This window comes from Psammomys obesus, unplaced genomic scaffold (genome assembly GCF_907164565.1).
Source record: "Psammomys obesus unplaced genomic scaffold, mPsaObe1.curated_primary_1811, whole genome shotgun sequence".
NCBI lineage: Eukaryota > Metazoa > Chordata > Mammalia > Rodentia > Muridae > Psammomys > Psammomys obesus.
The window spans coordinates 9,935,131-9,947,763 of NW_026590062.1; the positions used below are offsets into that span (position 1 = coordinate 9,935,131).

Sequence of the window (12,633 nt, forward strand, 5' to 3'; positions counted from 1 at the left end):
GCTTCCGGCTGGTTCTGCCTCTGCCTCCCATGTTTCTGGAGGAGTGTGCGTGTTGAAGATGCCACTATGTCCAGCTTCCTAGACTTAGGTTCCAGGGATCACACCCTTTTTGTTTTGCTTTGTTTTTTAAGACAGGGTTTCTCTGTGTAGCCATGGCTGTCCTCAACTAATTTTGTAGACAAGGCTGTCCTCGAACCCACAGAGATCCACCTGCCTCTGCCTCCCAGAGTGCTGGGATTACAGGTGTGCATCACTATGCCCTGCCCTTAGCTCCCTATTTTTGAATGCAACATTATTTGTGTTTGTTTTTATAAACATAATTACGTTATAAATCATTATAGATAAATCTTGATCGTTTCAGCCCTCTGTTAATATTAAATTAAAATAGAATCAACCTCATGTTGTGTTTTTATGTTGGGAAAGAATTATTTTTCGTCACCTGGGCTCCCATCCTTTATTAGTAATTTGAGTACGGACCTGGTGGAGACACTTAGCTTATATCTCTAGGCCTTCACTCTTGCATTAGTGTAACTACATGTCCAGTCCTCAGTGCTGCACAGGATATGATGGGCATGGCTCAGATAATTGGTTTCTTATCAAATAGATTGAGGAGATGAGTGCCTGTTCCTTGCTGTTAGAACTGCAGCAGAGAACCCGGTGTAGTATTCCCTAAGCCAAGATTGCCTGAGGTTTTCTTAAGTGCGGAGCATCTTGTTTGAAGGAAAGAACCCCTGGGAATCCTTGCCAGCAGTCTTCTGTGGTTCTGCAGCATTTGACACTGAGCTCGGTGGTCTCTAAGATGCCTTTACCTCTGTATTCTTGGCACTGGGCTTCTCGCAAGAGCAAATGTGCTTCCCTCATTATAGTCATACTATCGCTTACATCTTCAGGAAACCTAAGCTTGGTTTTGTCTCATAGAATTGAAGAGCTCACTTGTGGTGGAATGGTGGAGCAGGTGCAGGAAGCCTTTGGTGAGACAATGACCTCAGTGGTGTCCTTGTGTGCTCGTTACCCTATTGCTTGTGCAAACAGCATTGGACTCCTGTGTACCATACCTTATACCAGGTGAGTACGGACACACCCTTGGCCATGTGTAGACTAGACCCAATGTGGTCAAATAAGCAGAGCGCAACTGGCCTTGTTCATCTTGTTTTTGTTTTTTTTTAATTTATAAAATTGGATTTGGGGGATCTAGAAAAATGGTTCAGCAGTTAAGGGCACATATTACAGCTGTGGAGGATATAAGTTCAGTTTCTAGCTCCAGGACATCCAACCAATACCTTCTTCTTCTGTGTGCAGACCTCCTCAAACGTGTGGTGTACATCACACTAGACACAAATACATACACAAGTATACACAATAAAAATAAAATCTTAAAATTGGAATTTTTTGGTTTTGGTTATCTAATACCTCCTAATGATTCTGTTCTACTGACAGATATCTAAAGTCCCTTCATTGAGTTGCTATGTGACTAAATGTTGCCACTAGGATTATATTCTACTATACAGATTTGGAAGTTAAAAAAAAATAGAAGATAGGACATATCTGGCAAGAATCTTTTGTCTTGGCACAATTCTTTTATTTTTTGGGTCACTTCATTAGTAGCTTGGAGCTATTAAATATTCATGGACTCATTTTTTGAATGCCCTTATAATAAGACAAGTGCTGGGAGCGGGGTACTCAGTTGTTAAGCACTAGCTGCTCTTTCAGAGGACCTGGGCTCAGTTCCAGGTACCCACATGGTGGCTCACAGCTCTCTGTAACTCCAGTTCCATGGCCTCCAAGAGCACCAAACACACACGATGCACAGAGAAGCAAGGAGACAAAACACATGAATAATTTTTTTGAAAGCAGTTTATTATTTTGTCTATTATTGAGAATACTCATCAGTTTCTGGCTTGCTATCCTATGTGAACAAACCTGCTTCTGAATGTCCTTCTTTAAGGACATCAGCATAACAGGAAAAGCATTCTGGGTGATTGTATATGGCGGCACCCTTAACAACAACAACAGCAAAGCTGCCAATATATCACAGCCCTCTCAATACCCTGAACCTTCACAAAGGCTGCTCAGTGTGGTCCACCTCTTCTCTCTGCCCTTCACCAGGAGTGAGGAGAAGTGCCTGGTCCGTAGTGGCCTTGTACAGCTCATGGACCGACTCTGCAGTCTGAGCAGTCAGACTGAGTCCAGCTCCAGTGAGAAGCAGACCAAGAAGCAGAAGGTAGCCACCATGGCCTGGGCTGCCTTCCAGGTGTTGGCCAACCGCTGTGTGGAGTGGGAGAAAGAGGAAGGTGAGTATTGCGACTCTGTTCTAAACCCTGTGGGTGGTGGAGAAGAGAGTTGTATTAAACTACTAGTCCGGTGGCCTTCACAGGCTGACAGGTCATGAGGCTCTGCCGGGGTATGGTTCTGTGAAACCCCAAAGCTACGCTGCGGTACCAGACAACATCCTGCCCTATAAGGAAGAGGTCCCAAATTGAGATCATTTCTATATAAATGTTCCTAGCAGTCTCCATGTAAATATTTCTGTGAAATGATTGTATCATTGTATTTTAAAAAGGATATTTTCAAATTCTACTTTTGGTCCAATTTTAAAAGTTAACTAAAGTGCTGAAGAGTTGGCTCAGTGGTTAAGAGTGCTTGTTGCTCTTGCAGGGGACCTGAGTTTGATTCCCAGCACCCACATGTTGACTTACCACTATATGTGACTCCAGTCCAAGAGGACCTCATGGCCCCTTCTCCCTTCCCTTATGTACACACAGGGGCAATATTCGTGTATTTAATTTTCAAATTTCTATTTTAATTAATTAATTAATTAATCAATCAATCAATCAATTAATTAATTAATTATTTTTGGGGCAAGGTTTCTCTACTATTCTTGGCTCAACACAACAACAAAAAATACATATATATATATATATATATATATATACATATATATAAATAAATAACCTCTCTACTATATATATATATGTGTGTGTGTGTGTGTGTTATACCATGTATATTTATATACATATACATATATATGGTATACATATATGTACATATAGTGTGTGTATCTTTTTAAAAAAGAACTGTGGTCTGACTGAGGAAATTGGTGAACAGATAATGGTAGTGTGACAGGAGCCAGGGCACATTGGGGTGCTTACTACATGCTATGGAACACAGCTGAGCTAGAGATCCAGCAAAGCTTCTGGGGGGAGGGGATATGAGCAAGTAGGCTGCAAAGCTGATAAGACAGCATTTGTAGGCTCAGGTTCTACAATTCATGGGAAACTCAAGACATGCTGTGGCTTTTCAAAAGATTTAGGAAATGAAACTGGAATGAATATGGAAATTGGTGTTATTCCTATACTATTTATGAATTAACTATGTTTCATTCTCATGAAAAGGCTTCTCCTCTGCACTGAGTGCTTATGATACTGGTTAGGGGAACATTGAACAAGATAAAATGAGTCCAAAGGATGCTCTAATGCAATGAGACTGAGGGGAGGAGGCCTCACCGTGCAGGGAGACCAAGAGGGAGAATTCACCATACCTACAAGCTGGTGTACTCCTCATTACTCTTTCCTTCTTTTCCTCAACTCTGAAGGTGGCTCCACAGAGGCTGTGCACTCAGGCCTGGCCCGACAGGTGTCCAGTCTCCTCACCAACCACCTTGCCCGAGCCACTGAGTGCTGTGGCAACCAGGCTGCTGGGAATGACGCCCTGCAGGATGTCCTGAGTCTTCTCAATGACCTCTCCAGGTATGGTAGGCCCTACGGAGCTGGAGAGCAGCCTGTTTTCCCTTCAGTGGCTGAAATAACTTTTGCTTATGTTGGTTTTTTGGAAAATCTAAGTTCCCAGACCTTTTTTTACACACTGGTGCTTCAAGAAAAATGTTAAAGAATAAGGTCATTGAAAGTATTTAGTCTCAAAGTGTGAGGATTATCTAGAGGAACAATCCCCGGTTGTATGCTTTATGACCTGATGGCACCAGCCACTGGCCTTGCAGGCATGTGCACTTGCAAATGTCAGCCACCTCAGAGTGACATAGAGGATTGGCCAGGCTGGTGGGTGGGGTGCTGTGTGATGTGCACAGACCCCAGCTGGGTTTCATTCTCAGCACCACACACTCACAGAATCAGTCAGGGCCTGGGATTACTCAGTTCTTTTGCACTGTACCTTTAAACAGGAGTTATTCTCCGTGGGTTTAATTACCCTACAATCCCATGTCTTGTATTCTTTGGCTTTTGCTGACTCAGTAGGCTTGCCTGTGACAGGTTACCCAAGTTGGGGGCTGTAGCACTATGTGACATTGTTGCTTTTGGCACACACATTCTGAAGGCATGAGCGGGGAATTACAAAGCTCCAAGTTTGGGCTTCTGGTCCTGTTGCTTCTTGAAACGTCATGGACAAGTGAGCTATAGGCTCCAGAGATCAGAAAGGATGAGGAGGCCATCCTTTCCAGGTGTTATTGGTTAGTTTTATGAATGTTTGCTCCAGACCAACATCCCCTGTACACATAGTGTCAAGTCCATGTCTTCCTCCTGAGGTCTGAGCTCACTTACTTGTCCAGCCAGCTTCACCTAGGGAACTCTTGCTTCTGATGACAGTGGGTGACCTTTTCAGCACAGTGCCCTTTTCCTCCCCCTCTTGCAGGAGCTACATAGGGAAAGCCATCTTGAGCCAGCCAGCCTGCGTGTCCAAGCTCCTCTCCCTACTGCTGGACCAGCGTCCATCCCCAAAGCTGGTGCTGATCATTCTTCAGTTGTGCCGGGCAGCTCTGCCACTGATGAGCGTAGAGGACTGTGGGAATGTGGAGCTCCCACCCTGGAGCTACTCCGTCCCTTCCTTGAACAGTGAGCAGGAAGATCCCAGTGACCCTGCCTCCAAGATTGCCTCCCTGCTCTTAGCCAAGCTGGCAGACTATGTGGTCCCAGGTGAGGAGAGCCTGGACAGGGGGTGGTGCTGGGAGCACAGTGTCTGCTTATGGCCAGGCCCCAGATGCACCTGTGATAAAGGAAGAGGGAGGGGAGGGGAAAAGAGAAGAGGTTCGAAAGGGTTTTTCATGTATGGGGGAGCCCCAGAAATGGCACTACAGTGTTTCTGAATGGGCCTTGATTTTGTTTTAAGGATGTCAGACGGTTCTTTCTCCAACTGCTTCTGAACCTGACACCACATTGACAAAAACTAGTCCTAAGAACTCCTTAAAGGGAGATAAAGATCCTGGAGAAGAGAGTGAAGCAGTGGATGGCAAGCTCTCCATATTTATACACAAGCGGGAAGACCAGTCCTCCCATGAAGTCCTGCAGCCGTTGCTGAGGTGACTGCAATGATAAGACCACCCATGTCACAGGCACCATGCTAACCCTGCTGTGGTGATTGCCTGAGCCCTCTTCACAACCCAACGAGGCACACACCAGTGTCTACCACTCCTGACTGCAGACCTAGTCTTCTAGAACCATCTCTCCAGCCCCTATCAGAATTCTTAAAAACAGACTTTGTGGGGCTGGAGAGATAGCTCAGTACCCACATGCCAGCTTACAACTGTCTGTAACTCCAGTTCCAGGGGACCCAACACCTTCACCCAGACATATATGCAGGCAAAACACCAATGCACGCACATACATATACAAACAAACAGATACTATTTTTTAAAAAATATAAACTTTGTTTGGGGTGCTAAAATATTATAATTGTGGAAAAGTTTTTTTTTAAGGGAAAAATCTATGGATTTTAAAAGCTAGCTTTAGATCTAGCAAGATGGCTCAGAGGAAAAACGAAAACAAAAACCATTGCCACTAAGCCTAATGACATGAGCTTTATCTCTAGACCTGCTTGATGGAAGGAGAGATTGTCCTCTGATGTCTGTAGCCATGCTATGGTTTGTACACACACACACACACACACACTCCAGTTTTAGCACTAAGCAGGGCCTATACATCATTTGGTTACTGGGTATGACACATGCTCCTTCTCACATTCCCCTAAAGTGACTCAGTTTCTCTGCCTTCCCTTTTGCAGTAGCTCAGAAGGACGGCCCTTTCGACTTGGTACTGGTGCCAACATGGAAAAAGTTGTGAAGATGGACCGAGACATGACCAAGGTAACCAAGAAAACTGACAGAAGAGCATTTGCCACATTTCCAGAAGAAACTGGCCTTGAACTCACAGTGGTTTGACTGCCTCTGCCTCTCTGAGTGCTGGGATTAAAGGCGTGTGCCACCATGTCCTGCTTTTTTGTTGTTTTTTAAGAAATTGTTTCATTCAGTTGGGTATGGTAGCATGGCCTGTAGTCCCAGCTGAAGCCCAATTTGAGACTATCCTGAGCAACATAAATAAGATAAATGAGATGTCAGCTCAAACTTACTTAGTAGCCAAGAATGACTTTCAAATTGTGACCTTATTCCCCCGGTTTCCCAGTGCTGACCTATGCCACCATGCTTGGTTTATGCAGTGCTGGTGAGTGAACCCAGAACCTCAGGCATAGCTGGTAAACACTATACTGAGTTACATTCCTAGGAAGAGAATCCATTTGGGCTACAAAGTTTTAAGAAAGGTTTATAGTCTTAAATAGTTACGAAGTTGAAGAGGTGAAAGGCTGCTAAGAGAATAATACTTGAGAGTTACCAGGGATGATGGTGTGACTCCATTGTTCAAATGCTTGCCCAGATGCACTGAGCCCTGGGCTTGACCCCCAGCAGCTTGTAAAAAGTGAGTGGTTATACACGCCCATAGTCCCAGAGCTCTAGAGGCGGAGGAGGCAGGAGGATCAAAATTTTAAGGCTGTCCAACTTGGGATACATGAGACAACTATTAAAGGAATGAAAGCAACAGTGATGAACAATTTTTTTAAACATGAGTGAATAGACCTCTCAAGATCCAGGGAGTAAACACACAGTGGGGGCGTGTGCCCTCATACTCAGCACTCAGGAGGTAGATGCAGACAGATCTCAAAAGAGGTCCAGGCTAGCCAGGGCTACCTAGTGAGACCACAGCATGTTTTTCAGTTTTACATGAAAACCAAACAGAACAGAATCTGTGTATCTATAAATAAGGGATGTCTAAAGACATTAACACACTTGAAAATGAAGTACCAGGCATCTAGAAGTCCAAAACCAATCAAGCAGATTGTCGGGCATGTGTAGAGGTCCATGTAGTCACGAAAGTCACCATTTACAAAGAAAATCTAGAGGATTCAGAGTTTATCGAGATTTGTACGCTGTGTATTTGTTTTCTGTTGTTTGTGGCATTTATCATTTGGTGATAGGGAAGAGATTTGAGAGAGTATAAGCTGGGAAGAATGAAGTGAGCAATGCAGGTATCTTCAACCCAAACCCCCAGGGTGGCTGCTGTGAAGTGATCACAGAAGAGGCCTCAGCCGCCCTCCGGAAAGCAACCAAGTGGGCACAGTCAGGCCTCATTGTCAGTGTCGGGCCACCAGTAGAATCCATTAATCCAGAGACTGTCAGCGGGCTGTCCACAGGTGACAAGAAGAAAACTGCCCAAACCTCCATGTGCCGAGAAAGGAACTCTGAACTGGCCAGGTAAGCCCTTCAGGGAGGTCCCACCTGCTGGTGCTCTTCTAGCCACACTGCAGAAAGCTTTGTAAGTAGGGTCTGAGTCTGTGCCATTCCTTACCCTGCTGGAAATGCCAAGGAGCAAGCACTCGTTAGTGTTGTGGAGGCTGCTCCCAGTCTGCTGCTGGGACGGCTCCAGAGAAGAGCCACAGAGGCAGTGCTGAGGCTGCTGTGGGAGCCAAGTGCACGTGACAGCTAAAGGAGCCTCCTGATGTCATTGAGCTGCCTTGTACATAGTGCTTTTTTCCCTATTTTCTTCCTGGGGAAGTGCAGTCAAGGGGAGTGTTGCCCGAAAGGGTCTTTTCATGGTGGTATGCATCTGCAGGTTAGGAGCAGCTGTAACTGACTTTCTTTGATCCCTGAGGTAAGAAACTTGGGGTCCATTGTTGCGGAGCATTAGTGAGCATTCCTAAGTTAGGAGGCTTACTTAGCTTTCTTTGGAGACTCCGGGCCGTGGTGCTGGTACCGACCAGTTCTTGTTCGTGTCACATCATGGCAGATCCTGTGCATGGGCAAGTGTTTACATATCCATTTAGGAGCAAAGGGACAGTTGGAGGAGCCAAATTCAGGGTTTTATACAGCCTTAGCTCCAAATAGCTCTCGCAAAGCCAAGTCCCCAGTGACCTGTGAATCTCCCAACTTCCCATATCTTATACTGCCTCCCATTAGCACCTTCCTGGGACCATACTTTTAATCACTGTGGACTCTTGGGAGACAAATGATACTTAGATCATAGCACAAAGGATACTTCACATACCGCACCCCCCAACACACACACACAGACAAAATCAAGAAGTGGTTCTTCCTACTGTTGACTTTGCTTGTTATTTGTTAATCAAAATCTGTCATCTGTCAGCCCTTCATGTATAGCAGGAAATCTTTCCATCCTACATTAACTCTGAAACCACCTTTTTGCACTTTTTTTTTTTCCTGAGACAAGGTTTCTCTGTGTAGCCCTGGCTTGACTGGAACTCATTTGGTAGACCAGGCTGGCCTCGAACTCAGAGATCCTCCTGCCTCTTCCTCCCCAGTGCTGAGATAAAAGCCTTGAGCCACCATGCCCGGCCTTTTCTGTACTTTTAAGCATCACTAAGCATTGAATGTTTTTCATGTTCACACTTGCAGGACTGACCCTGTGCGACCCTTTATCAGTGGGCACGTGGCAAACAGCATGGCTGCAGAAGTGATCGCCTTGCTTCATAGCCTATTAATGGCACCTGAATCCAATGCTGCTCAAATATGGACCACAACGGCAGAAAAGGTTAGCAAAAGGCTGCTGCTCAGCTGAGGGAGCAAGAATGAAGCAGCATTATAGTCATGCATAGCAAGGGTCATCCAGGAGAGAGCGTTCCCAAATTAGTCAGACACACCTACACTCCTGGAGTCTCCACTGCCCCTGCTGGTTCAGAAGCAGAAGTCAGGACAATATGTCAGGGAGACCGTGGCTTGTTTGTTTAGTCCTTGTTTCTTTTTGTTTGCATCAGACTGGTACTGGCATTATTACATCATGTATTCTTGATTGATCAGCCATGTTCAGTGTCGTCGCAGTCTTAGAGCAGCCTCTGTATGGCCACACTGCTCTGCCTTGCACTGCTCTATCACAACTGGAGTCTAATTGCCTGAACCACAGTCCAGTGTGTGAAGATGCAGACAGTGGGGATGGTTTTCCCCCAGGTGAATGACTGCTTGATATAGTAGGTTTGTAATACAGTGCTGAATTCTCCTATATTATGAGCTTGTAGAGTCCTAGTTCTATCTGATCGTACAGGGGTACCTATAGGTAGAATGTTACTGGCCACACCTGTTAGTCTATCCAGAGTTCCTGTGATAGCTGGGCTCCAGGGCCCTGTTAGTCATTCCATTTCCATAGCCAATGTTTTAACTCCCCAATAACTGGCCTCTTTTTTTTTTTTTTAAGATTTATTTAATTTTATCTTATGTGTGAGTGTTTTGCCCATATATATGTCTGTGTACCACATGCATCTCCTGACTTAAGGAAGTCAGATGAGGGCATCAGACCCTTAAAACTGGAGTTAGAGATGGTTGTGAACCACCGGATGGTTGCTGGAAACCAAACCCAGAACTTCTGTGATAGCAGCAAGTGCTCCTAACCCCTGAGCTGTCTCTCCAGCGACTGTCATTCTCCTCCTTACATACAGGTTTTGTCTCAAGCACTGATGTACATTCCACAACTTGGGAAATATGCAGAAAGCATCCTGGAGAATGGGAGCAGCAGTGGCAGGAAACTCGCCAAACTCCAGAGGATTGCACGGCAGGCTGTTGCTGCACTATGTGCACTTGGAGGCTTTAAAGAGACAATCAAGATAGGCTCCGAGGTCCAGGTAACCCACTGCTGCTTTCCTCTAGGCATTGTTTCCTCCTCCCCATGAACCAGTGCTCTTAGACTGCTATCATTTACCAGAAGGACAAGCTAAAGGAAAGCATCTGAAAAACTGCTGGGTTTTCATTGACATCATTCTGTACATTAGTTAAATGCTAAGGCAGTACTATATGATGTTAACTATGGTACTCATGTCCTAGGGTGCCATTAATGCTGAGAGTTTGAGATGATGACATGTCTCATATTGCTGTGAGGTTGTGGGCCTGATCATGTCTTGGGCTTGGCTCCACATCAGAATCAATAATGACTATAGCTCTGGAGTGTGTGGCGTCTGCAAAGCTCTCCCTCTTCTCACTTTCGATAGTTGCTTTGGCATGACCCTGGCGGGTGGTGCTAATAGTCTCTGTCACCAGGTTCTAGGTAGAGGAATATCTGGAAGCATCGGAGTTGTGGCTTCTATCAATGAACAGGAAGGAATAGCTACAGTCAGATTCCCTCCTGTAGACTGCCGAAGGACTTCGCAAGCTGCAGACACGCTGACTATTCCCTTGTCTAGGCTTTGTGTTCCGAGGTCAGAGGTAAGGCGATGTTCGCCTGCTTTGTCAAGATGCTGTGTAGATGCTGACTGTTGCTGTGGGGTAGACAAACGCTGTAGAGAAGTGAGGGCTTCACCTTTACCTGTGATACTGGCTGTAATGGTTTCACAGTAACATTGGTGGGAGAGTTTTCATCCAGATGCTAGCTGGGGATATTCCATAGCATATGTTATTTCTGGTTGTTTTACCTGGTTTATGATTTTCTGTGGTAGTTTTGATAGCCACATATTGATAAGACCTTTGTTTCCTGTCCCTTTTGCCCTGGCCTCACTCTGCCACAGGCACTGCCTCTTCATAAGCTGTCCATTACTGAGAAGGTAGTCCAGGCAGTCCAGTCCATGCTGCTCCCTCAGGAAGGAAGCCTCTCTATCCACACCTCTCTTCCGGCAACAGGAGATGGCTCTGCACCTGTCATGGCAGTTGTCCGACTCTTGGCTGAAATCAGAACAAGGTAAGTTGACCTGGCCTTAGAAGGTCCGTAGTCTGAAGCTCGTTTTGGCTAAGTAACAGGCACCATTGTCAAGCACCACTTACCGCCACTTGTGTTTCCAGTTCCTGAAACTCTGAATGCATCTCTAGTTACTGTACTTCATGACAAGGCTGAGCTATTCACATGAGAGAACCAGCTGCTGCTGTGTGCCATGCCATGTGAGCTCACACTTGATGCTGCTCTAGCTGCTCTGCTAAAAGAACCTGCTTTACTGCAGGAATCACATGGCCACTTTTTTAAATGACTCAGGAAAGTGAGGGAATGCTCTCAGTACTGGGGTTGAGAGGGGCTGTCTGCCTACAAATATGTATATTCTCCACTAAACAAGAGAAACATGACTCTCCTGACAGTGGACTTCTCAGAAACTTTTCAAGTGTAAGGTAATTTACATGAGAGAAATCAAGAGGCAGATTTTTCTCTTACTTCTGGAGTTCTGTCATTGTTCACAAGGCTCAGTGAGGTTGACTTTGACAACTGGTCACCCAGCACTTCTTGTCTCCTTCTAGTGGAAACTGCATTGCAGCAGGGACTGAATGAAAGGCTTCTTAGTGATGCCAATTGTCTGCAGGGAGCAGTTACAGAGCCATCCTCAAATGCCACACCTGTGACTGTTCACATCTTTCCCTACCATGGCACAGCATGCGGATCCCACACGCCCCTCCACCCCCCCACCCCCCCACCCCCCGTACTGAAAGATGTCTCTGGATGTGTTAGGCTCCCTGTGCAGTGCCAATACTGTGGACGCATTGTTGTGCCAGTGGTGTTGTGTGCTGACTGTGACTAGAAGAGAATGTCCGCACTCATTCAGTACCAGGAAGCTTTTTCTAAATATTTTCAGTGTGGATGGTTAAATCCATAGGTCCAGACCACCAAGATATGGAAGGCCAACTATAGCTTTCCAAGCCAGTCTGCTGTGGAAAAATAAGTGATGAAATTGATTGAAATATTTTCATAGTTGTTGTCTTAAAGAATGAACATTGATGACATTGAAATGTTGTGAATCTTTTAACATTAAGAGCATGCCTGGTAATGGCGCAGCTTTTAGAAGACAGCCTGTTTTGTGAAGAATTCATCCAGCAGTGTCCAGCAGCTGTAGAAGTTCTGAACCTTGTCGCCCAGGAGTGCAGTGCAGGTGAGCCCAGTGAGCACCTGTGCAGTGTTGTATGAATTCTCGTGTTCACACTCACCATATGCTGAGCTCCAAAAACAGCTCACCTCATATTTTCTGCCCTACACAGGGGCTTTCAGTCTCTGCTTTCAGGAAAGCAGCACTCCTCTTGAGTAAGCACCTGGCCCATAGCTGAGTGTTTTCTATATGCTTATTAATTCATACATAGCTGTGCATGCTGTGGTTTGGGGACAAACTCTTAAGTGCACAGTTTGTGTTGACATCCTTTTTCAAGACAGACTGCATTTAAGAGGTACAGGGGCCATGGTGGCCCACACCGGTAATCCCAGCACTCAGAGAAGCAGAGACAGGCAGATCTCTGTGAATTCAAGGCCAGTCTGGTCTACAAAGTGAGTCCAGGACATCCAAGGCTACATGGAGAAACCCTGTCTTGAAACAAAACAAAACAAAACAAAAATAGTACAGGATTTAGTTGTTTTTTTTTTTTTGTTTTTTTTTTTTTTTTTTTTTTTTTTT

The 12,633-nt window shown here is 45.3% G+C and overlaps 1 protein-coding gene across 1 annotated transcript in view; it reads left to right on the forward strand.

Moving 5' to 3' along the window:
- The window catches only part of Hectd4 (HECT domain E3 ubiquitin protein ligase 4), a 110,756-nt gene that overhangs the window by 48,286 nt on the left and 49,837 nt on the right, over positions 1-12,633 (forward strand). The window contains exons 28-39 of the mRNA XM_055606012.1: positions 919-1,065; positions 2,107-2,291; positions 3,593-3,746; positions 4,642-4,922; positions 5,116-5,305; positions 6,007-6,088; positions 7,326-7,528; positions 8,687-8,822; positions 9,721-9,903; positions 10,316-10,480; positions 10,780-10,949; positions 12,005-12,120. Coding sequence (XP_055461987.1) covers positions 919-1,065; positions 2,107-2,291; positions 3,593-3,746; positions 4,642-4,922; positions 5,116-5,305; positions 6,007-6,088; positions 7,326-7,528; positions 8,687-8,822; positions 9,721-9,903; positions 10,316-10,480; positions 10,780-10,949; positions 12,005-12,120 — 2,012 coding nt within the window. The remainder of the gene's footprint in view (positions 1-918; positions 1,066-2,106; positions 2,292-3,592; positions 3,747-4,641; positions 4,923-5,115; positions 5,306-6,006; positions 6,089-7,325; positions 7,529-8,686; positions 8,823-9,720; positions 9,904-10,315; positions 10,481-10,779; positions 10,950-12,004; positions 12,121-12,633) is intronic.